This window comes from Cherax quadricarinatus, unplaced genomic scaffold, assembly GCF_038502225.1.
Source record: "Cherax quadricarinatus isolate ZL_2023a unplaced genomic scaffold, ASM3850222v1 Contig1447, whole genome shotgun sequence".
NCBI lineage: Eukaryota > Metazoa > Arthropoda > Malacostraca > Decapoda > Parastacidae > Cherax > Cherax quadricarinatus.
This window is the reverse complement of record NW_027196473.1, coordinates 50,037-76,291: the sequence shown is the minus strand read 5'-3', so window position 1 is coordinate 76,291 and position 26,255 is coordinate 50,037. Positions and strand designations below refer to the sequence as shown.

The 26,255-nt window shown below is 40.7% G+C and overlaps 1 protein-coding gene across 1 annotated transcript in view; it reads left to right on the top strand.

The window, feature by feature from the left end:
- The window catches only part of LOC128702120 (PR domain-containing protein 11-like), a gene marked incomplete at its 3' end in the record, with an annotated part of 79,946 nt that overhangs the window by 10,044 nt on the left and 43,647 nt on the right, over positions 1-26,255 (top strand). Inside the window, exons 2-5 of the mRNA XM_070081011.1 lie at positions 4,362-4,599; positions 13,532-13,602; positions 14,193-14,393; positions 22,270-22,433. Coding sequence (XP_069937112.1) covers positions 4,362-4,599; positions 13,532-13,602; positions 14,193-14,393; positions 22,270-22,433 — 674 coding nt within the window. The remainder of the gene's footprint in view (positions 1-4,361; positions 4,600-13,531; positions 13,603-14,192; positions 14,394-22,269; positions 22,434-26,255) is intronic.

Below are 26,255 nucleotides of genomic sequence, written 5' to 3'. Positions count from 1 at the left end.
GAGTGCATAGAGTTTTTGAATGCTGCAGTAATACACTGTACTGAGGCTAGAGGCTGTGGATATATCATTCTTGAAAGCAGTGTGGTGTGACTGCAACATAGAGAATTTGGACTGATGTAGGGGGTGACCAAGGGTATAATTCAGAGGGCTGAGAAGGAATTGTTGAGGTGGCTTGGGCATGCAGAAAGATCTGTAGAGAGGGGTAGGATGACAAAAGGGGGCTTATAAATCTGGGGTGGAAGGTAGGAAAGGTAGGGGTCATCCCAGGAATGGTTGAAGGGAGAGGCTAAAAGAGGCTTTGAGTTTAAGGATTGAGCATTCAGCAGGCTTGTGTCAATGTGTTAGATAGGAGTGAATGGAGAGAGGTGGTTTTTAATGGACGTGGTGTTTGAGTATGACCACAGTAATGTTTTATGAAGGAAAACATTAGGGACGTGTTTCCATAAGACGCCTACTGTCCATGTTCACCCATCAGTCTAAAATGGGTACCTGGGTGTTAGTCGACTGGTGTGGGTTGCATCCTGGGACAAAACTGACCTAATTTGCTCGAAATTCTCTGCATAAGAGAGGGTTTCTATATAGTAGTATGTCATTGATGTCATCTAAGCCTGTATACTATGTACATGTACTTGTAGTAAATAAAGATATTATTTATTATTATTATTTATTATCACACCGGCCGATTCCCACCAAGGCAGGGTGGCCCGAAAAAGAAAAACTTTCACCATCATTCACTCCATCACTGTCTTGCCAGAAGGGTGCTTTACACTACAGTTTTTAAACTGCAACATTAACACCCCTCCTTCAGAGTGCAGGCACTGTACTTCCCATCTCCAGGACTCAAGTCCGGCCTGCCGGTTTCCCTGAATCCCTTCATAAATGTTACTTTGCTCACACTCCAACAGCACGTCAAGTATTAAAAACCATTTGTCTCCATTCACTCCTATCAAACACGCTCACGCATGCCTGCTGGAAGTCCAAGCCCCTCGCACACAAAACCTCCTTTACCCCCTCCCTCCAACCCTTCCTAGGCCGACCCCTACCCCGCCTTCCTTCCACTACAGACTGATACACTCTTGAAGTCATTCTGTTTCGCTCCATTCTCTCTACATGTCCGAACCACCTCAACAACCCTTCCTCAGCCCTCTGGACAACAGTTTTGGTAATCCCGCACCTCCTCCTAACTTCCAAACTACGAATTCTCTGCATTATATTCACACCACACATTGCCCTCAGACATGACATCTCCACTGCCTCCAGCCTTCTCCTCGCTGCAACATTCATCACCCACGCTTCACACCCATATAAGAGCGTTGGTAAAACTATACTCTCATACATTCCCCTCTTTGCCTCCAAGGACAAAGTTCTTTGTCTCCACAGACTCCTAAGTGCACCACTCACTCTTTTTCCCTCATCAATTCTATGATTCACCTCATCTTTCATAGACCCATCCGCTGACACGTCCACTCCCAAATATCTGAATACGTTCACCTCCTACATACTCTCTCCCTCCAATCTGATATTCAATCTTTCATCACCTAATCTTTTTGTTATCCTCATAACCTTACTCTTTCCTGTATTCACCTTTAATTTTCTTCTTTTGCACACCCTACCAAATTCATCCACCAATCTCTGCAACTTCTCTTCAGAATCTCCCAAGAGCACAGTATCATCAGCAAAGAGCAGCTGTGACAACTCCCACTTTGTGTGTGATTCTTTATCTTTTAACTCCACGCCTCTTGCCAAGACCCTCGCATTTACTTCTCTTACAACCCCATCTATAAATATATTAAACAACCACGGTGACATCACACATCCTTGTCTAAGGCCTACTTTTACTGGGAAAAAATTTCCCTCTTTCCTACATACTCTAACTTGAGCCTCGCTATCCTCGTAAAAACTCTTCACTGCTTTCAGTAACCTACCTCCTACACCATACACTTGCAACATCTGCCACATTGCCCCCCTATCCACCCTGTCATACGCCTTTTCCAAATCCATAAATGCCACAAAGACCTCTTTAGCCTTATCTAAATACTGTTCACTTATATGTTTCACTGTAAACACCTGGTCCACACACCCCCTACCTTTCCTAAAGCCTCCTTGTTCATCTGCTATCCTATTATTATTATTATTATTATTATTATTATTATTATTATTATTATTCAGGTAGCTAGACTTGGGTCCTGGAGATGGGAAGTGCAGTGCTTGCATTCCAAAGGAGAGGTGGAGATGTTGCAGTTGATGGGTAATCTGATTGTTATGTCAGAACGCTTCTTGAAAGACAGTGATTGAAAGAAAGATGGTGAATGTGTTTTCTTTGAGTTGCTCGGTCTTGGCAGATGGCAGTAGAGTTAAAAAAATTTTAGATTTTATTTAACATTTTAGAACTGCTTTACATTAATATGTAGATTTACATGATTCATAATTTAATTCAAGAATAGGATACCAAATTTTGTATAATTTGTTTTGTCATGAGTTAATTTTTTTTTTATATTGTTACATAAAAATATTGAGGGATATATCATTAAGGTATGTCAGTTCCTGATCAGCCGGGCTGTGGCTCGTACGTTGGTTTGCGTGCAGCCAGCAGCAACAGCCTGGTTGATCAGGCTCTGATCCACCAGGAGGCCTGGTCACAGACCGGGCCGCGGGGGCGTTGACCCCCGGAACTCTCTCCAGGTAAACTCCAGGTAAAATGGTTTAATACTAAATCAGGGTTTATGTGACAAAGGCAAACAAGAAAATATGCATTGCTCAAAGTGTACTGAAAAGAGTGGTTGCTGTGGTAACTTTCAGTTCACTCACACATATAAGTTTTTGTGCTTTGAAAAACTGTCTAAGCTATGCTTAGACAGTAAAGGTGCCATGCATCTGAATGTATATCCATTACATAAGTTAAGTGTTAACCCTTTCGGGGTTTCGGCCGTACTAGTACGGCTTACGTGCAGGGGTTTTTGATGCACTAGTACGCATAAATTCTAGCGCCGTCAAATCTAGTGAGAGAAAGCTGGTAGGCCTACATATGAAAGAATGGGTCTATGTGGTCAGTGTGCACAGTATAAAAAAAATCCTGCAGCACACAGTGTGTAATGAGAAAAAAAAAACTTTGACCGTGTTTTTGGATTAAAACAGCGACTGTGCACTGTATTTTCGTATGATATTTATTGTTGTATTCTAGTTTTCCTGGTCTCATTTTATAGAATAGAAGGTATATTACAGAAATTGAGATGATTTTGACTGATTTTACAATGAAAAGTACCTTGAAATTGAGCTCAAAGTAGCAGAAATGTTCGATTTTTACCAAAGATCAAAAGTAAACAAATCATGCCGAGCGTCCAATACACGTCAACTGGTGAGTAATATTCTTTCACAAGTGTGCTGATATTATTTATACCATTTCTACACTAATGCAGTAGTCTGCATAACAGTAAATCTTCTATTTTTTTTTGTGAGAATAAAAATTCAAAGTGGAAAACAAAAGAATGTAAGAGGGGCGTGGGAACATGACTAATGAACAGGAATGTCTTTCTTGTTTATTCTGGACTCTATTCGGAAATTGGCATCTTTTGAAATTTGTGTGACATTGGCAAAATTGCTAAATTCTGACTACTGTATTGGATAGTTGAAATCAGTAAATGGGTGGTTTCTTGTACTCATTCGATAGAAAAAATGAAGTTCTAGCAAAATAGTTATGATTTTTGTCGACAAGTACACTGGAATTGGCCGAAAATAGGGCTCAAAGTGGGCAAAATCGCCGATGCGTAAACATCGTCAAGACTGCTAACTTCGCGAGAGCATATTTCCATAAGTTTTCCCTCAAATTTCATACTTTTGGTGTCATTATGATCGGGAAAAGATTCTCTATCTTTTCATAAGAAAAAATTTTTTTTTTTCTTTTTTGAAATTTGGCCGACCCTGAGAACAAGTCTCTGAGAGGACCTGCCGACCCCCGAAGGGTTAATAAAGTTGTCACTTTGATGGGTAGCTCAAGTAAAAATAATAATCTTTTCAAGGCACTAAGAATTATGCATGTGATTTTATGTCCTTTAATTTACTGTTTAAGCATAGAGGACATAAAATCACATACATAATTCTTAGTGTCTTGAAAAGATTATTATTTTTATTTCAGCTACCCATCAAAGTGACAATTTTATAAACTTAACTGATGTAAAGGATATACATTCAGATGTATGGCACCGTTAGACTAACACTCATGTAGGTGTATCAGTGTGCACTAGTTACACATTATCATGACTTTCATGACTTGCTGACATAATTTGCTGATATCGCTTAGTATATACACTAGCATCTATTGTAAAATCTTAATAGAATGTAAATTTAATTTTTTTCTTTTTTAGGTTGCTGTTATAAAGTCATCCAGAATAAATACGGAGAAAAAGGAGAGGTTGAAAGTTCGAGTTATTAGTGATAATCATATTTCAGGAGGATTGGTTAAATCAAGCATCATTATTTCGCACAAAAGGCAACTGTCACCAGAAGTTACACCTCTAAGAACATCATGTTCTTACAGCTTGAGAGCTTCAGCCGGTTGCATATATACAGCTCCTGAGACGATGAATACTGATGATGTGACCTGTGAGTACACTCATTGTGTCAGCATTTTCTAAGGAAACCTCCAGTATTTTTTTTTAATAGGGGTCTTCCTCATATCTTATAAATTTGTAAAAAAAAAAAAAAAAAACAGCCTTCACATTTACTCTTAAACCATTCTATGCATAAGTACTGTTCATCACCACTGTCTAGAAAATCTCCCAACTCCTACCCCAAATATCTTACTGCTAGGAGATTTCAACTTGAGACACCTAAAATGGAGAAGTATAGCAAACAATGTTTTAGCCGAGATCACCCCAGGAGGCAGCTCAGATGAAAATTCACACACACATGACCTATTAACTCTCTGCACCAAATTCACCTTAAACCAGCAAATAGTAGAGCCTACAAGACTAGAAAATACGCTGAACCTCATCTTCACTAACATTGATGATCTGATACGTAATATAACTGTATCAAAGACGATACACTCAGATCACAACATAATAGAGGTACAGGCATGTATGCACAGGGTTTCTGACCAGCAAAATGTGAACAGTCATGAAGGTCTCTTCACAAAATTCAATTTCAATAACAAAAACATACAGTGGGATCAAGTAAACCATATCCTAAATGAAACAAGCTGAGAAGATATCCTAAACAACACAGATCCAAACATTTATCTTGAAAAAATGAATTCTGTGGTTCTTGAGACCTGCTCAAGACACATTCCATTAAGAAAAAGAAAGAGAAGATGTTAACTAGAAAGAGAGAGACGCTGCCTATACAGACAAAGGCAAAGAGTCACTGAGCTGCTGAGTGGGACCAGTATATCGGAAATGCGAAGGGAGGCACTAGTCAACGAAATTGCAAATATTGAACTTAGGCTGAAGGAATCTTACAGGAGACAAGAATCACCAGTCTAAGGGAAAAACAACATCCAGTATTGGGCCCCTGCTTAGGCGGGATGGGACATACACAGATGACAGCCAAGAAATAATGAGATACTGAAGTCTCAATGTGACTCAGTGTTCAGCGAGCCACTGCCCAGACTAAGGGTCGACAACCCAAATGAATTCTTTATGAACAAAGCCCAAAATTTGGACGTCCCAAAAATCTTGGATATTATCCTAAGTCCACAAGACTTTGAAGAGGCAATAAATGACATGCCCATGCACTTTGCCCCAGGCCCAGACTCATGAAACTCCATGTTCATCAAGAACTGCAAGAAGCCCCTATCGCGTGCCTCCAGCATTTTATGGAGAGGGAGCATGGACACGGGGTCATCCCACACACACTAAAAACAACAGACATAGCCCCACTCCACAAAGGTGGCAGTAAAGCAATTGCAAAGAAGTACAGACCGATAGCACTAGCATCCCATATCATAAAAATCTTTGAGAGGGTTCTACGAAGCAAGAACGCCAACCACCGAGATACCCATCAGTTACACAACCCAGGGCAACACGGGTTTAGAGCAGGTCGCTCCTGCCTGTTCCAGCTACTGGACCACTATGATAAGGTCCTGGATGCTGTAGAGGATAAACAAAATACAGATGTAGTATACACAGACTTTGCAAAAGCTTTCGACAAGTGTGACCATGGTGTAATAGCACTCAAAATGCTTGATAAAGGAATAACAGGAAAAGTTGGTAGATGGATCTATAACTTCCTGACAAATAGAACACAAAGAGTAATAGTAAACAGAATAAAGTCCCAGGCAGCCACGGTAAAAAGCTATGTTCCACAAGGCACAGTACTCGCTTCCATTCTATTCCTCATTCTCATTCCCGACATAGACAGAGATGTAAGTCATAGCTCTGTGTCTTCCTTTATGGATGACACCCAGATTACCGTGGCAGTGACCTCCATCGAAGACACCACGAGACTCCAAGCAGACATCAATCAAATCTTTGAATGGGCCACTCAAAACAATATGAAGTTCAACAAAGAGAAATTTCAACTACTCAGATATGGGAAACTTGGGGAAATTAAAAATGTATCAGGGTATACGACAAATTCTAATCATACAATAGAACGGAAAAGTAATGTGAAGGACCTGGGAGTGATAATGTCAGAGGATCTCGCCTTCAAAGACGACGACAATGTATCTACCTCATCTGCTAGGAAAATAGTAGGATGGATAATGAGAACCTTCAAAACTAGGGATGCCAAGCCCATGATGATTCTCTTGTGCTCTCGAGGCTGGAATACTGCTGTACACTAACGGCCCCCTTCAATGCTGGCAACACTGCAGACCTGGAGAGTGTACAAAGAACTTTCACAGCACACATAAGCACAATAAGGCACCTAAATTACTGGGAACGGTTGAAGGTCCTTGATGTACTCACCTAATTGTAGTTGCAGGGGTTGAGACACAGCTCCTGGCCCCACCTCTTCACTGAACACTACTAGGTCCTCTCTCTCCCTACTCCATGAGCTTTATCATACCTCCTCTTAAAGCTTTGTATGGTTCCTGCCTCCACTACATCACTTGCCAGACTGTTCCACATCCTGATCACTCTATGACTGAAGAACTGCTTCCTAACATCCCTGTGACTCATCTGAGTCTTCAACTTCCAAGAGTGACCCCTTGCTTCTGTGTCCCCTCTCTTGAACATCTTGTCTCTGTCCACCTTGTCTATTCCACACAGTATTTTGTATGTCATTATCATGTCTCCCCTATTCCTCCTGTCCTGGCCGATTTCCCTCAACCTTTCTTCATAGGACATTCCCCTTAACTCTGGAACTAACCTTGTCGCAAACCTTTGCACTTTCTCTATTTCGTAACGTGCTTGACCCGGTGCGGGTTCCAAACAGGTGCTGCATACTCCAGTATGGGCCTGATGTACATGGTGTACAGTGTCTTGAAAGATTCCTTACTTAGGTATCGGAATGCTAATCTCAGGTTTGCCAGTCGCCCATATGCTGCAGCAGTTATCTGGTTGATGTGTGCTTCCAGAGACGTGTTCAGCGTTATAATCATGCCAAGATCTTTCTCCTTGAGTGAGGTTTGCAGTCGTTGGCCACCTAGCCTATACTCTGTTTGCTGTCTTCTTTGCCCTTCTCCGATCTTCATGACCTTTCGTTTGGCAGGGTTGAATGCGAGAAGCTAATTGCTGGACCACGTGTACAACCTGTCCAGGTCTCTTTGAAGGCCTGCTTGATCCTCATCTGATTTAATTCTCCTCATTAACTTCACATCATCTGCGAACAGGGTCACCTCTGAGTCTATCCTTTCCATCATGTCATTCACATATACCAAAAATAGCACTGGTCCTAGGACCGATTCCTGTGGGACCCTGCTCGTCACAGGTGCCCACTGTGATACCTCATCACGTACCATGACTCGTTGTTGCCTCCCTGTCAGGTATTCTCTGATCCATTGAAGTGCCCTTCCCATTATACACGCCTGATCCTCTAGTTTCTGCACTAATCTCTTGTGAGGAACTGTGTTGAAGGCTTTCTTGCAGTCCGAGAAGATGCAGTCAACCCACTCCTCTCTTTTGTCTCTTACTTCTGTTACTTGATCATGAAACTCCAGAAGGTTTGTGACACAGGATTTGCCTTCCATGAAATCATGCTGGTTATCATTTATATTTCTGTTGCATTCCAGGTGCTCCACCACTCTCCTCCTGATAATCTTCTCCATGACTTTGCATACTATATACGTCAGTAACACTGGTCTGTAGTTTAGCGCCTCTTTTCTGTCTCCTATTTTAAAAATGGGAACTACATTTGCAGTCTTCCATACCTCTGGTAGTTGCCCAGTTTCAAGGGATGTATTGAAGATTGTGGCTAATGGGACACAGAGCATTTCTGCTCCTTCTCTAAGGGCCCACAGGGAGATGTTGTCCGGTCCCCTTGCCTTTGAGGTATCAAGGTCACTTAGCATCTTCTTCACCTCCTCTTCAGTTGTGTGTATGTCATCCAGCACTTGTTGGTGTATTCCCTGTTGGTGTCCCTCTCTGTCCTGTCTTCCCAGAGTACTTCCTGTCTCAACTGTGAATACTTCCTTAAATCTCTTGTTGAGCTCCTCACATACCTCTTGATCATTTCGTGTGAGTTCCCCACCTTTCCTCAGCCTCTATGCAGAAGCGAACGTTCCATCCTTATCCGATCGCCGTGATGCCTATTGCCTTCACTACTATGTACGCTCTCATGATCTCCGCAATCCTTCCATTTATAGAATGGTCACCGATATTAGTAGACATTCTTTATTTGTTCGCCGCCCCTGTTTGCTCCGTCCCTTCTCCCTTTGCCTACATTCGCTCTTGTCTTCTCTTCAATTACCACCTTTCTATGTTCATGTAGCATCTCACTTTTCCCTACCCCCCTGGGAAGTTCCAGCTGTTTGAGTCTGTTCTTTCTCACTCCCTTGCTCGAAAGCCCAACTGTCTACGGTAGCTTCCCGCTCTCTTTTTCTTGACCACTTCCACTCTCATTCTCATGCCATTGCAGTGTACATAAATGGCTCTAAGTCTTCTGACGGCGTAGGATTCGCAGCAATGTTTCCGGACAGTGTCGTACGAGGGCATTTACTATCTTCGGCTAGTATCTTTACTGCTGAATTGTATGCCATTCTTGCAGCACTTATCCGTATTGCATCTATGCCTATGTCATCATTTGTGATTGTCTCAGACTTTCTTAGTGCTTTACAGGCTATACAGAAATTTGATACACTTCACCCCTTAGTCCTCCGTATCCAACTTTGGCTACGCTGCATCTCTTCCAAGCATAAAGATATTGTTTTTTGTTGGGTCCCTGGTCATGTTGACGTACAGGGCAATGAACAGGCAGACACTGCTGCGCGGTCAGCAGCACATGACCTACCAGTTTCATATAGAGGTGTTTCCATTTCACACCCGTTGGCAACAACGTTGATCTACTCTGCTCGGTAACAAACTTCTCTCCCGTCTTCGCATTGGCCATACTTGTCTTACTCATGGTTATCTCAGGAGAGGCGCCCTGCTCCTCTCTGTGAGAATTGTCAGGTTCCATTATCGGTTAGCCACTTTCTATTAGACTGCCCACTTTATCAACGAGCACGCAGAATATACCTCCAACGTCGTCTTTGCTCCGCTGCTCTCTCTTTACCTTCCCTTCTCGCTGATGGACCCACCTTTCATCCGGACTCTCTCATTGACTTTTTGACAACAACTGACTTACTTCACAAACTCTAATGATACCTTCAGCCCTTTCTACCTCAATCTCTTGCTGCCCTCTACCCCCGCACTATCCCCTGCCCCGCTGTTTTCTGTAACCTACTGATCATCCCTCCCCCCTTCTGCCGCCCAATACCCTCGCTTCCTTCCCTACCCTGCAGCGCTGTATAGACCTTGTGGCTTAGCGCTTCTTTTTGATTATAATAATAATAATAACAAGTCACTAAAAACCAGCACCTTCCCGAAACTACTCAAGACAGCAAGGGTTACACCTATACATGAAAGTGGTGACCCTACAGATGTAAACAACTACAGGCCAATATCAAACTTACCATTGCTATCCAAAATCTTCAAGAAACTCGTGCACAGGAAACTATATTCATTTATAACGGCACAAAACATACTCAGCCCCTGCCAATTTGGATTCAGGAAAAATAAAAGCACTAATGATGCAATTGTAAAAATGCTAGATCTGCTTTACACAGCATTGGAAAATAAGGAATATCTGCTAGGAATTTTTGACCTAAGAAAAGCTTTTCACACAGTAGACCATGGCATCCTACTCCACAAACTTGACCATTATGGTATAAGAGGCCATGCGCTTGCATATTCCAATCCTACCTTACTAATAGGTATCAGTATGTCACCATTAAAGACACAGCATCATCAACACGGCCACTTGATACTGGAGTTCCGCAGGGAAGTGTCCTTGGACCCCTGCTCTTCCTCATTTACATCAATGATCTTCCAAATGTATCCCAACACCTGAAACCCATACTCTTTGCTGACGACACAACTTATGTCATCTCTCACCCTAATCTTGCCATCCTCAACACCATTGTTAATGAGAAGCTGCTCAAAATATCAACTTGGATGACAGCCAATAAACTTACACTTAACACTGACAAAACCTACTATATTATGTTTGGTAGCAGAGCAGGTGTTGCGCAACTAAACATTAAGATCGACAACACTCTAATTGCCAGACATAATGAGGGCAAATTCCTAGGCCTATACCTCGACAACAACCTGAATTTCAACACCCATATCCAACACATAACAAAAAAAGTATCCAAAACAGTTGGGATCCTCTCCAAGATACGATACTACGTGCTGCAAAATGCCCTTCTCACACTATACTATTCACTCATTTATCCATACCTCACCTATGCTATTTGTGCTTGGGGATCAACTGCAGCAACACACCTAAAGCCAATAATAACCCAACAAAAAAGCTGCAGTAAGAATAATCACAAAATCCCATCCCTGGCAACACACCCCCTCACTCTTCATAGATCTAAACTTACTCACTGTTCAGAACATCCACACTTACTACTGTGCAATCTACATCTACAGGACCTTAAATTCCAATATTAACCTTGACCTGAAATGCTTTCGTGATAGTTGCGACAGGACCCACAGGCATGACACCAGACACAAACATCTCTACGACATTCCCCGTGTCCGACTAAACCTTTATAAATATTCAATGTATGTCAAAGACCCTAAAATCTGGAATACCCTGATACACCCCGTCAACTAACTACATAAAAACCACCTGGTGATTCAAACTTACACTTATTCACTCACCCAATTGACTATAAGCACAGAAATACGAATCTTAATCTTAAAATAATGATTCCTAACTAGTCATAAGTTTGCCTGTGATACTCCAATATAGAAACTATGTATTGTGCCAAAACAAAAGCATCCACATTGCTGAACTCACAAACTAGTATTTAGTCACTTAGTATTTAGTCAACTTATTCCATAATTTGTAATAATTTAGGGTTAAGAATTAATCTAAGTTTGGCGAAATGCCTAGCCATACTAGGTGTCCTAGTGGCCCCCTCTGTAATTATTATTCTATTATATGTAAACCACACAATAACCAAAATCTGTAAATCCTGCATTGTAATCCTTATAGAGAATAAACTTGATTGATTGATTGAACCATTCCTAGGCTGACCCCAACTCCGCCTTCCCTCCACCACAGATTTATACACTCTTGAAGTCATTCTACTTAGTTCCATCCTCTCTGCATATCCGAATCACCTCGATAACCCTTCCTCAGCCCTCTGGATAGTAGTTTTGGTTATCCCGCACCTTCTCCTAATCTCCAAACTATGGATTCTCTGCATTATATTCACACCACACATTACCCTCAGACATGACATCTCCACTGCCTCCAGCCTTCTCCTTGTTGCAACATTCACCACCCATGCTTCACACTCATATAAAAGTGTTGATGTAACTCTACTCTCATACATTCCCTTCTTTGCTTCCATGGATAAAGTTCTTTGTCTCCACAGACTCCTCAGCGCACCACTCACCTTTTTCCCCTTGTCATTTCTGTGAGTCACCTCATCTTTCATAGACCCATCCTGTGGCGTTGCTAGGGTTGGTGTCACCTGGGGCGGAATCTTTGGTGTCACCCCCATGAAATCCAAGAGTGAGGGGATGGGGGGAGTAAACTCCAGTTATGTCACTACTGCATGACCAGTGACTAATGTTTATTAATGAGAACATTTAAGGGCCATAAACCGAACAGAAGAATACTTCTCAGCTTTATTAATGATAAAATAAATAATCGTAGTAATATTGAGGAAACATAAACTCAAATGCCACTTTGAGTAAAGGCAACAGATCCTAAATTTATTCATCTTCAACAATGTAAAAACACAAAAACTTGAAAAATGAAGAAAAAATTGCAATATCAGAGAAACAGTAGTTCTGATTTGACCTTGAGTACAGGTAACATCAGAGGGCCTGGGTGTGATTCCTGGTGGGTGGAAACATTTCGACACGTTTCCTTACACCTGTTGTCCTGTTCACCTAGCAGCAAATAGGTACTTGGGTGTTAGTCGACTGGTGTGGGTCGCATCCTGGGGGACAAGATTGAGGACCCCAATGGAAATAAGTTAGACAGTCCTCGATGACACACTGACCTTCTTGGGTTATCCTGGGTGGCTAAACCTCCGGGGTTAAAAATCCGAACGAAATCTTATCTTATCTATCACATCAAAATCAATTATTTTTCCCTATATAGGCCTATTTGTACTCTGTAATCATATAATAGGCTATATAAAAATGAAGGATTTTCCTATCATGTAGCTGCAGCACTGTTTTGTGCATTAGTGTCACCTTTAGAGGCTCGATGGTGTCACCCCCTAAATGGTGTCACCCGGGGTGGCCCTTTCCCCTGCCCCCCCTTAGGATGCCACTGGACCCATCTGCTGACATGTCCACTCCCAAATATCTGAAAACATTCACCTCCTCCATATTCTCTTCCTCCAGTCTGATATCCAATGTTTTGTTACCTAATTTTTTTTTGTTATCATCATCACCTTAAGCTTTCCTCTATTCGCTTTTAATTCCTTTTACATACCCTTCCAAACTCATCCACCAGTCTCTGCAACTTCTCTTCAGAATCTCTCAAAAGCACAGCATCATCAGCAAAGAGCAGCTATGACAACTCCCACATTGTGTTAGATTCTTTATCTTTCAACTCCACAAGTAAGTACGTTTATTCAAGTATACACAAGTACAGTTACATAGATTATCGTACATAGCAGCATATGTGTAGAGAACCTAGGATAACCCAAAAAAGTCAGACAGAGTGGCCAATACCCATGCATTCACATCTCTTACAACTTCATCTATAAATATATTGAACAACCATTTAGTTTTAGTTTGCCCAAAATGCTTTGCTTAATCAGAGGATTTCCAATATGCATGACATAACTGTCACCTATTTTTGTAACAGTTGTGTAATTTTTTAAAATTATTAATTTATTTATTGTATTTTTCAGATTGTAGGCAGTGTCAGAAGCATTATATTGGTGTGTGTACTTGCCATTTTGTGTTAATTCTCAATAAAAAAGTAAGTTTCCTTCCAATAAGTAATGGGTGATTAGGAGCAGCATTTAATGCATAATTTGCAAATTCAATACTTGTAAGATGTATCACTGCATAGCTAGCTATACAGTGGACCCCCGGTTAACGATATTTTTTCACTCCAGAAGTATGTTCAGGTGCCAGTACTGACCGAATTTGTTCCCATAAGAAATATTGTGAAGTAGATTAGTCCATTTCAGACCCCCAAACATACACGTACAAACGCACTTACATAAATACACTTACATAATTGGTCGCATTCGGAGGTAATCGTTATGCGGGGTCCACTGTATTTCATTGATTTCCTTACCATGAAACATATCTAATATCAGAGAAAACATTGAAATAGTATACATTTGTTAGGTTATTAAAAAATTAAACATAATTTGCATTTCCTTCAGATCTTCCTCCCACACAAAAACCTATGAATCTTTAGAATTATTTATGGGATATCTTTCAGTAAAATAATGTAAATTTGCAATATCAGTAAATTTAGAATCCACAGTTTTGTAAGCAGAACTGTACTTTTTTTTTCAATCAGCCATTCCTTAAGCATACCATAATCCTCATTTTCAGGTTTCCCGTGATGGAAGTGTGAAGGACCGGGCTCGTTTAACAGCACCTTGGCCAATTTATGTTTCCAAATCACAAATAGAAGGTGGAGGTGAAGGTGTGTGGACTAGTGCCAGCCTGCCTCAAGGCCTTGTTTTTGGCCCCTATGAAGGCCATACTCAAGAAAATATTTCTAGGGAATCAGAATCTGGTTATGCTTGGCATGTGAGTTGTCATCAAGTATTAGATGTACAGTATTGTAAAATTTGACAGAAATATTGTAAGGTTTCATACAATATAATTAACATAATTATTTTTTTTTTATTATCACACTGGCCGATTCCCACCAAGGCAGGGTGGCCCGAAAAAGAAAAACTTTCATCATCATTCACTCCATCACTGTCTTGCCAGAAGGGTGCTTTACACTACAGTTTTTAAACTGCAACATTAACACCCCTCCTTCAGAGTGCAGGCACTGTACTTCCCATCTCCAGGACTCAAGTCCGGCCTGCCGGTTTCCCTGAACCCCTTCATAAATGTTACTTTGCTCACACTCTAACACCACGTCAAGTATTAAAAACCATTTGTCTCCATTCACTCCTATCAAACACGCTCACACATGCCTGCTGGAAGTCCAAGCCCCTCACACACAAAACCTCCTTTACCCCCTCCCTCCAACCTTTCCTAGGCCGACCCCTACCCCGCCTTCCTTCCACTACGGACTGATACACTCTTGAAGTCACTCTGTTTCACTCCATTCTCTCTACATGTCTGAACCACCTCAACAACCCTTCCTAACCTGAAGTTAGAACTTTTTGACAGTGTTTTAGTATGTCCTGAACTGTTGCCAGGTTGTGATTGACAAACTTGATAAAAGCCATATAGCATGAACTGATAGGATATTCAGTTCTCTTGTATTCATTGTAACTCCTAAATTTATACTTACACTCACCCTAGTGACTGTATGTATAAAATTACTCATATTATTATTGCCTTATTAATCTTCAGTTTGCCCAAAATGCTCTGCATTATTTGGAGGCTTTCTGCATGTACACCCAAATGTCATTCATCTTTGTACAGACATTGTATCATGCTGAAAAAAAGTACATTGGAACCTCGGTACTCGAACAGCTCCGTACTCAAACAATTCAGTACTCGAATGCTTTGTTTGGTACAAAAATCTTTTGGTAGTCAACCGTTTGCTCGGCACTCGACCAAACAAACATGACCTGCCAGAACATAGGCATCAGTCTATTAGTCAGTTTATTAGTCTGCCCAAAATGCTTAGTCATGCTAGGCATGATAGTGGCCCTCTCTGTAATTAGTATTTTATAATATGTAAACCACACATTGTAACCAATATTTTATAATATGTAAACACCACATTGTAATCTTTATAGATAATAAACTTTTGATTTGATTTGATGATGATGAGCAAATGCATGTATATTTTTTACATATGTATTTATGATGGGCTAGGATAGGTTAAGAATAAAGAATGAAGATTTTATTTCTTTGTGAAGGTTACAATGTGTAATTACAATTTTGGTTTGCTAAGTACAAAGAAAGCCACTGTCATGCCGGGGCATTTCGGGCAGACTAATCAAGGAGATAAGGTGTTTTTTAACGGTAGTTTTGAAAATGCTAGCTGAGTCAGTGGTTTTGGACTGACACGGGGAATGCTGTAGAGATTTTTATGCCTAGTATTATGTCTATGGTTCCTATTGCGACTGTTAACCCTTTGACTGTTTTGGTCGTATATGTACGTCGTACAAGCCACTATGTTTGACGTATATATGCTCATAAATCTAACGGCTTCAAATCAAGCAGGAGAAAGCTGGTAGGCCCACATGTGAGAGAATGGGTCTGTGTGGTCAATGTGCACCATATAAAAAAATCCTGCAGCATGCAGTGCATAATGAGAAAAAAAAAACTCCAACCGTTTTTTTTAATTAAAATGCCGACTTTGTGGTCTATTTTCTATTTATGGTTGTATTCTCATTTTCTTGGTCTCATTTGATAGAATGGAAAACATATTGTAGAAATAGAGGTGATTTTGATTGGTTTTACTAACAAACTCACTCTAAACATTGACAAAACCTACTTCATTCAGTTTGGTAACAGAGCTACAGATGTCCCTCTTAACATAATGATAAACGGATCACCTATCACAAAACTCACAGAGGGAAAATTCTTAGGAATCCACCTTGATAATAGACTCAAATTTCAAACACATGTACAACAAATTTCCAAAAAAATTTCCAAGACCGTAGGCATACTATCGAAGATACAGTACTATGTTCCACAGTCAGCCCTCCTGGCCCTATGTCACTCACTTATTTACCCCTTTCCCACCTATGGAATTTGTGCATGGGGTTCAACAGCAATAAACCATCTCAGACTATTAATTACCCAACAAAAGGCTGCAGTCAGAATGATAAATTCCCACTACAGGCAGCACACTCCACCTATATTCAAAACTCTAAACCTACTCACCATACAAAACATCCATACTTATTACTGCACCTACTACATTCATAGAACACTTAACTCTGATATAAACCCTCCCCTCAAATGTCTCCTTACCAACCTCAACAGAACACATGACCATAACACAAGGCACAGATCACAATTTGATGTTCCTCGAGTCCATCTGATGCTATGCAAAAACTCAATACACATAAAAGGCCCTAAAATCAGGAATTCATTACCTGTGAATATAAAAGAAACACTGTCTGTTTATAAATTCAAGTCTCTTCTCAAAAATCACTTACTCACCCACAACTAAATAAATACTGAATAATTGTATCTCATAAATTGTGTCTCGTAAATGTTTCTCATTATTGTATCTCATAAATGTCTAACCTGTGACCCAGTCAAACTTTATTTTTTAATTACATTACCTAACAGAATATTCCAATCTACTGAATGCTCAGCAACACAGTAAATGACCATATGACCTGTCTTTGTAATACTCATTTGTGCTAAATTGTTATCTGTTTATAATAATGTTTTTACCACTGAATATATCATTGCTTAGTTAATCTTAAGTTAATTTTAAGCCTGCCCATAATGCTCTGCATACAAGGGGCTTTGGCATGTTGCACTGTAATAACTGTATTCCTTTGTACTTCACTGTATCATGTTCAAATAAATAAATAAATAAATAAATAAATAAATAAATAAATAAATAAAAGTACCTTGAAGTGGAGCTCAAAGTAGGGGAAATGTTTGATTTTTGCCATTGTTCAAAAGTAAACAAATGATGTCATTGTCCAATAAATGTCCAACTAGCCATTCTAATATGCAGTCATGAATGGGTTGACATTATTTATACAATTATTACAATATTGCAGTAGTCTGCATAACAGTAAATCTTCTATTTTTTGTTTACCTGGAGTTTACCTGGAGAGAGTTCCGGGGGTCAACGCCCCCACGGCCCGGTCTGTGACCAGGCCTCCTGGTGGATCAGAGCCTAATCAACCAGGCTGTTGCTGCTGGCTGCATGCAAACCAACATACAAGTCACAGCCCGGCTGGTCAGGAACCGACTTTAGGTGCTTGTCCAGTGCCAGCTTGAAGACTGCCAGGGGTCTGTTGGTAATCCCCCTTATGTATGCTGGGAGGCAGTTGAACAGTCTCGGGCCCCTGACACTTATTGTATGGTCTCTTAACGTGCTAGTGACACCCCTGCTTTTCATTGGGGGGATGTTGCATCGTCTGCCAAGTCTTTTGCTTTTGTAGTGAGTGATTTTCATGTGCAAGTTCGGTACTAGTCCCTCTAGGATTTTCCAGGTGTATATAATCATGTATCTCTCCCGCCTGCGTTCCAGGGAATACAGTTTTAGGAACCTCAAGCGCTCCCAGTAATTGAGGTGTTTTATCTCCGTTATGCGCGCTGTGAAGGTTCTCTGTACATTTTCTAGGTCAGCAATTTCACCTGCCTTGAAAGGTGCTGTTAGTGTGCAGCAATATTCCAGCCTAGATAGAACAAGTGACCTGAAGAGTGTCATCATGGGCTTGGCCTCCCTAGTTTTGAAGGTTCTCATTATCCATCCTGTCATTTTTCTAGCAGATGCGATTGATACAATGTTATGGTCCTTGAAGGTGAGATCCTCCGACATGATCACTCCCAGGTCTTTGACGTTGGAGTTTCGCTCTATTTTGTGGCCAGAATTTGTTTTGTACTCCGATGAAGATTTAATTTCCTCGTGTTTACCATATCTGAGTAATTGAAATTTCTCATCGTTGAACTTCATATTGTTTTCTGCAGCCCACTGAAAGATTTGGTTGATGTCCGCCTGGAGCCTTGCAGTGTCTGCAATGGAAGACACTGTCATGCAGATTCGGGTGTCATCTGCAAAGGAAGACACGGTGCTGTGGCTGACATCCTTGTCTATGTCGGATATGAGGATGAGGAATAAGATGGGAGCGAGTACTGTGCCTTGTGGAACAGAGCTTTTCACCGTAGCTGCCTCAGACTTTACTCTGTTGACGACTACTCTCTGTGTTCTGTTAGTGAGGAAATTATAGATCCATCGACCGACTTTTCCTGTTATTCCTTTAGCACGCATTTTGTGCGCTATTACGCCATGGTCACACTTGTCGAAGGCTTTTGCAAAGTCTGTATATATTACATCTGCATTCTTTTTATCTTCTAGTGCATTTAGGACCTTGTCGTAGTGATCCAATAGTTGAGACAGACAGGAGCGACCTGTTCTAAACCCATGTTGCCCTGGGTTGTGTAACTGATGGGTTTCTAGATGGGTGGTGATCTTGCTTCTTAGGACCCTTTCAAAGATTTTTATGATATGGGATGTTAGTGCTATCGGTCTGAAGTTCTTTGCTGTTGCTTTACTGCCCCCTTTGTGGAGTGGGGCTATGTCTGTTGTTTTTAGTAACTGTGGGATGACCCCCGTGTCCATGCTCCCTCTCCATAGGATGGAAAAGGCTCGTGATAGGGGCTTCTTGCAGTTCTTGATGAACACGGAGTTCCATGAGTCTGGCCCTGGGGCAGAGTGCATGGGCATGTCATTTATCGCCTGTTCGAAGTCATTTGGCGTCAGGATAACATCGGATAGGCTTGTGTTAACCAAATTTTGTGGCTCTCTCATAAAAAATTTATTTTGATCTTCGACTCTCAGTCTGGTTAGCGGCTTGCTAAAAACTGAGTCATATTGGGGCTTGAGTAGCTCACTCATTTCTTGCTGTCATCTGTGTAGGACCCATCTTGTTTAAGTAGGGGCCCAATACTGGACGTTGTTCTCGACTTTGATTTGGCATAGGAGAAGAAATACTTTGGGTTTCTTTCGATTTCATTTATGGCTTTTAGTTCTTCCAGCGATTCCTGACTCCTATAAGATTCCTTTAGCTTGAGTTCGATGCTTGCTATTTCTCTGACCAGTGTCTCCCTACGCATTTCAGATATATTGACCTCTTTTAGCCGCTCTGCTATTCTTTTCCGTCGCCTGTAAAGGGAGCGCCTGTTTCTTTCTATTTTACATCTACTCCTCCTTTTTCTTAGAGGAATAAGCCTTGTGCATACATCGAGTGCCACCAAGTTAATCTGTTCTAGGCATAAGTTGGGGTCTGTGTTGCTTAGTACGTATATCTTCCCAGCTTATATCTTTTAGGACTTGGTTTACTTGGTCCCACTTTGTTTTTGTTATTGAAGTTGAATTTGGTGAATGCTCCCTCGTGACTAGTCTCATTATGTCAGTCTGGGGCTCCACGCATACATGTCTGAACCTCAATTATGTTGTGATCTGAGTATATTGTTTTTGATATGGTGACATTTCTTATCAGATCATCATTGTTAGTGAAGATGAGATCTAGTGTATTCTCCAGTCTAGTAGGCTCTATTATTTGCTGGTTTAAATTGAATTTTGTGCAGAGATTTAAAAGCTCGTGTGAGTGTGAGTTTTCATCAGAGCTGCCTCCTGGTGTTATTACTGCAACAATATTATTTGCTATATTCCTCCATTTTAGGTGCCTTAAGTTGAAATCCCCCAGGAGCAAGATGTTGGGTGCAGGAGCTGGAAGATTTTCCAGACAGTGGTCAATTTTTAACAGCTGTTCCTGGAATTGCTGGGATGTTGCATCCGGAGGCTTGTAGACTACCACAATGACTAGGTTTTGGTTCTCGACCTTTACTGCTAAAACTTCCACTACATCATTTGAGGCATTTAGCAGTTCTGTGCAAACAAGTGACTCTGCAATGTACAGGCCAACCCCCCCCTTTTGCCTGTTCACTCTGTCACATCTGTATAGGTTGTAACCTGGGATCCATATTTCGTTGTCCAAGTGATCCTTTATGTGGGTCTCAGTGAAAGCCGCGAACATTGCCTTTGCCTCTGCAAGCAGTCCACGGATGAAAGGTATTTTGTTGTTTGTTGCTGGCTTTAGACCCTGTATATTTTCAAAGAAGAATGTCATCGGACTGGTGGTATTGTTGGTACTGGGGGAAGATTTTTTTTCTGGCATTAGTATCTGTATCTGTTGGTTTGGAGTGGAGGCCATCGACTGTGGTTCCACTCCAGGAATGACTGGTTTTGGTGTACGATTTCTGCCATTTCCTGCCAGTTTTTTTTCCTTCCTGGCACTAAAAAACCTCTCCCTCTTGAGTGGCTGTGGCTACCCAGGTTTTCCCATGGCCTGGATGTTTTGTATCTTTTTGTCCCCTTTAGATGGTATGCCTGGCAATTTAAGTTGTAGCACAGTCTTTCCTGTACTGAAGAGGTACACATTTCAGGGTGAAAAAGCTTACAGGAAGGGAGTTTGCATTTTCCTGTTGTCATATGGGCATGGCATTTTCTAGGGTGGTCATAGTTGCACGTCCCATCTGTTTTTCCAGATTTCCCATGTCTGCAGATACCAAGTGCATAGTATGTGCACAGGCTTGGTTTCCGTTTGCCTTGGGTTTCTGTGACTGTATTCCCTGTTGGTGCATGTTTCCCTGTCTTATTCCTATCCTCCCTAGCACCAACAATGGAGCTCCCACCAGTTGTTTTTGGTAATATATCCTCACTATTGCTAGTGGAGTTCTCTTGTTTGCTATTTCCTGTGGTATTTCAAAATAGAAAGCAAGAGTAATATCATAGGGGCCTGGAGACATGACTGATGAACAAAGAAAATGTTATTTTAGAGCTAGGAATGTCTGCATTGTTCATCCTGGACCCTATTTTGAAACTGGCATATTTTTTAATTTACGTGAAATTGGCCAAATTACCAATTTCTGACCACTTTATTGGGTAGTTGAAATCGGTAAATGGGCGGTTTCTTGTACTCAATCGATAGAACAAAAGAACTAAAGAAATAGCTATGAGTTTGGTCGATTGGAACAATGGAATTAGCTGAAAATAGGGCTCAAAGTGGGGGAAATTGCCGATTCGTTAATATCGCTGTGGTTGCTAACTTCGTGAGAGTGTAATTCCGTAAGTTTTTCATCAAATTTTGTACTTTTGGTGTCATTACCATCGGGAAAAGATTCTCTATCATTTTATAAGAATTTTTTTTTTTTTTTTTAAATTTTTGCGACACAAGGAGATACCTCAGGATTTGGGGTTGCGACAGTCAAGGGGTTAAAGAAAGCGCTGCAGGTATAGTTTGAATGTGTGTATAGTATAGTTTGAGTGTGCATATAGAATAGTTTGAATGTGCCTGTAGTATAGCTTGAATGTGCATGGATGTAATGCATATGATAAGAAAGAGATGATTGAGAATGTTGTTAATAATGAAAAGAAGCAGGATGTTCTGGCTCTAAACGGAAGAAAGCTGAAAGGGGCTATGAGATTTTCAGTGGGGAAAAATAAATAATATTAGGACAGGTGTATCTGAGGGAGTTAGAGCTAAGGAAGGAATAGTGGTACTGTTGAATGATCAGTTATGGAAGGAAAAGAGGGAGTATATTTGTATAAATTCAAGGATTAAGCATTTGCCTAAGCTTTTATCAAAATTTTGTCAACATTTGCAACTTCTATGTGAATGTGAAAATATCTGCATAGGAAGTGTATGTGGGAGACTTCAAGTTAGGTCTTGTTTTGTTTGTAAATTGGTTTGCAGAATCATAATGCTACAATTAATATTTTCCTAAATGTTTACAGTTAAAATTATCAGTAAAGCGCAAGTTTGTAGTGGACAGCATAGATAAAACCACCAGTAATTGGTTGCGCTATGTCAACTGTCCACGAACATTCTCGGAAATGAACCTTGAAGCTTTCCAGTACAAGGGCAACATATACTATGTTACACTCTGTGATGTTGAAAGGTTAGTCTTACAGCTTGATTTTTGTCCTGTATAGGTATTATTAATTAGCATTTTCAAGATGGTATGTGACTTATTCTTCTAGTTGTACACTACTTATGAATTGTTTCAGTCATGGTTTGTAACCTATTCCTCCTGTTGTACATTAGTAATGACTTATTCCAGTCATAGTTTGCAACCTATTCTTCTATTATATTTTGTATTGTATAAAATGTTTACCAATATATCTCTACCTTTATGCCTTTGATAAGACTCCAAGTGTACTTCTCATTTTCTTTTCTTTCAACATACTGGCTGTATCCCACCGAGGCAGGGTGGCCCAAAAAGAAAAACAAAAGTTTCTCTTTTTAACTTTAGTAATGCATACAGGAGAAGGGGTTACCAACCCCTTGCTCCTGGCATTTTAGTCACCTCTTACCACATGCATGGCTTACAGAGGAAGAATTCTGTTCCACTTCCCCATGGAGATAAAAGGAAATAAACAAGAACAAGAACTAACAAGAAAATAGAAGAAAACTCAGAGGGTATGTATATACTATATGCTTGTACATGCATGTGTAGTGTGTCTTAACCCTTTCAGGGTTGGCAGGCCCTCTCCCAAACTTGTTCTCAGGGTCAGAAAATATTTGAAAAAAAAAAAAAAAAAAATTTCTTATGAATTCTAAATTTTATAGGCTAAAAAAAATTTTTGCCATTATTACTTACTGAGATATGGAGGCGTATGGCAAGATTACTGACTGCCGGTCACCTTTTTCTATTATTATTTAATATTTTTTCTTTTCAAGTAATTTTTATGGCCTGTGAGACCAACATGAGGACTGTTTTGTAAATATTCACTCATTCTGTACTACACAATCACTGCACAAACACTGTTGTCATTACATGTATATTGTTTACAAAACATGCTTATACAAATGAAGAAAATAAAATGTTGTTTATTAAAATTTTTCTATATTATATATACATATATATACAGTCACTGGACATGTTCTTAGAAGTTCTGCAGCCTGTGGAAGTCTTTGAAATACTGTGTCATGCACAATGGTGTTTTACATTCCTCACACATAAAATGAGTGTCTTTGCGTTGTTGTGGGCTTTTTTTTTTTTGTATAAGAGAAAAAACAGAAAATCACATACAACTTTTGACTCTGTGCCTCGTTGTGCTCCGGGTTTTTCGTGTTTTCACGGTCGCTCTTACGTGCTAGAACTTTAATTTGTGTCATCAATCCTATACGATACATCCCTCTAGCGCCTGGAACAAATCCTGGGCGGAAAACATTATATACTGAGTCAAAAAAGGAGAATTAGTGTGCACTAGCAGAGTTTACTGCCAGAGGGGAATCATAGGCCTGTCCCGTGTGGAAAAAAAATAATAATTGAACTTTTCATGTCAGAGGAAAGAAAGTCTCCCTGATAACATTGAGTATACATAGTGTATAGTGTATACTACAGTGGCTCCCTAGTATATTGATGATAAAGGCTAAAGTGTCATTTGAAAACAGGTGAATTTGTAAATGAAGTGATAAGCCTATAGAGGCAGGTGCCAGAAGTCGCCAGAACTTACCACAGGTCAGCTGTTTTTTTAATAATCTTCCTGGCTTGCCAGTGTACTCGCATATAATCTAGTGATACCAGTGATTAGCAGAATACAGTGTTGTAGTAGCAACTAACCAGTATTATAATGGTACTTAGTGGAGTGGAGTGACTTTCATTAGTTTCTTTTTCTTGAAATACGAGACGTTACTGTGAATTTCATATAACCTGTAGTTACCAGCAGTCGAAATATACACAACGAGAAGCAATTATTACTACAGAAAAAGCGTCCTTCCTCCAAAATTTGCACCAGTCAACTATAGTGATAATATAGCATTTATTGTGGTGGAGACGGAAAAAAGAAAAAAAAAAAAAAAAAAAAAAAAAAAAAAGAGAAAAGCCAGATACAGCGATTGATAAACAAGGAGGTGACCGTTCGTCATTGTAGGAGCTGCCAGATATCACCGGCAACACGCAAGTTATACTTTTGTATCAGTCAAATCACATATTACTCGGGTAGATAATTTCCAGTAGATCCTTCATGTGTTAGCTCAAATCACCGACCAGTATGTTTTAAAATAAGTGACCCACTGATCAGAGCAGATCGTCTGGCCCGAACCCTTGCCTGGTCCGAACCCTTGACTGGTCCGAACCCGGGACTGGTTTCAAACAGTTTCGTTGGACAATAAAGCAGACTGTAAACGGATGGGGTTGTAGGCGCCCTATAAACACAAACATTAAAAATCAGGAACGTGACGGTAAGCTGTCCAATATACAAAAAGAGTTAGAAACAGAAATACAAATAGCTAGAGCTTCATTTAAGGTTATTAATAGAATTTTCAAGAGGTTGCTAGTAGAATTGCAGTAAATCAACCATTCAAATCATTATGAAGCCCTGTGTAGTCTGTGGTCAGTCAAACAAACGGGCTTCCACATGGATAAATTGTCATTTTTGTGGAAATTGGTGTCACGCCCCTTGTGCAGATATCCCAGAACTAGCTACAAGCAGTATTAAAACAGAGAAGTGTTTTTGGGTATGCTCAAATGAGGAAAAACTGTGGACTAAAATCACAAGGGTATTAAAAGAGGACAACATCAAAGCTGCTTTCATAGAAAACCTGGAAGCTTTCTACAACAGATGGGAACATAAAATGTCTGGGCTGAATGGTACTGCCCTTGATACTGGCCATGTAGTCATAAACTGTAAGGCTGGAGGTGATGTCCTGGTAGTCAGTAAATGTGGGGCTGATAGTGCTGTCCTGGGAGACAGTAATGGTGAAGCTGGAGGTGCTGTCCTGGGAGACAGTAATGGTGAAGCTGGAGGTGCTGTCCTGGGAGACAGAAATGGTGAAGCTGGAGATACTGTCCTGGGAGACAGTAATGGTGAAGCTGGAGGTGCTGTCCTGGGAGACAGAAATGGTGAAGCTGGAGATACTGTCCTGGGAGACAGAAATGGTGAAGCTGGAGGTGCTGTCCTGGGAGACAGAAATGGTGAAGCTGGAGATACTGTCCTGGGAGACAGTAATGGTGAAGCTGGAGGTGCTGTCCTGGGAGACAGAAATGGTGAAGCTGGAGATACTGTCCTGGGAGACAGAAATGGTGAAGCTGGAGATATTGTCCAGGGAGTCGGGAATTATACGCAGGAAGGAATACATATAAATGACCTCATAGGGGACAGGAGCCATAGTAGGGAAACAAGTGTAGTCAAAGATAAGATAAAACCAATATTGCAAACTAGAAATACCGCAGGAAATAGCAAACAAGAGGACTCCAATAGCAATAGTGAGGATAAATTACCAAAAACAACTGGTGGGAGCTCCATTGTTGGTGCTAGGGAGGATAGAAGTAAGACAGGGAAACATGCACCAACAGGGAATACAGTCACAGAAACCCAAGGCAAGCGGAAACCAAGACTGTGCACATACTATGCACTTGGTATCTGCTGGCATGGGAAATCTGGAAAAACAGATGGGACATGCAACTATGACCACCCTAGAAAATGCCATGCCCATATGAAAACAGGAAAATGCAAACTCCCTTCCTGTAAGCTTTTTCACCCTGAAATGTGTACCTCTTCAGTACAGGAAAGACTGTGCTATAACTTAAATTGCCAGGCATACCATCTAAAGGGGACAAAAAGATACAAAACATCCAGGCCAGGGGAAAACCTGGGTAGCCACAGCCACTCAAGAGGGAGAGGTTTTTTAGTGCCAGGAAGGAAAAAAAACTGGCAGGAAATGGCAGAAATCGTACACCAAATCCAGTCATTCCTGGAGTGGAACCACAGTCGAT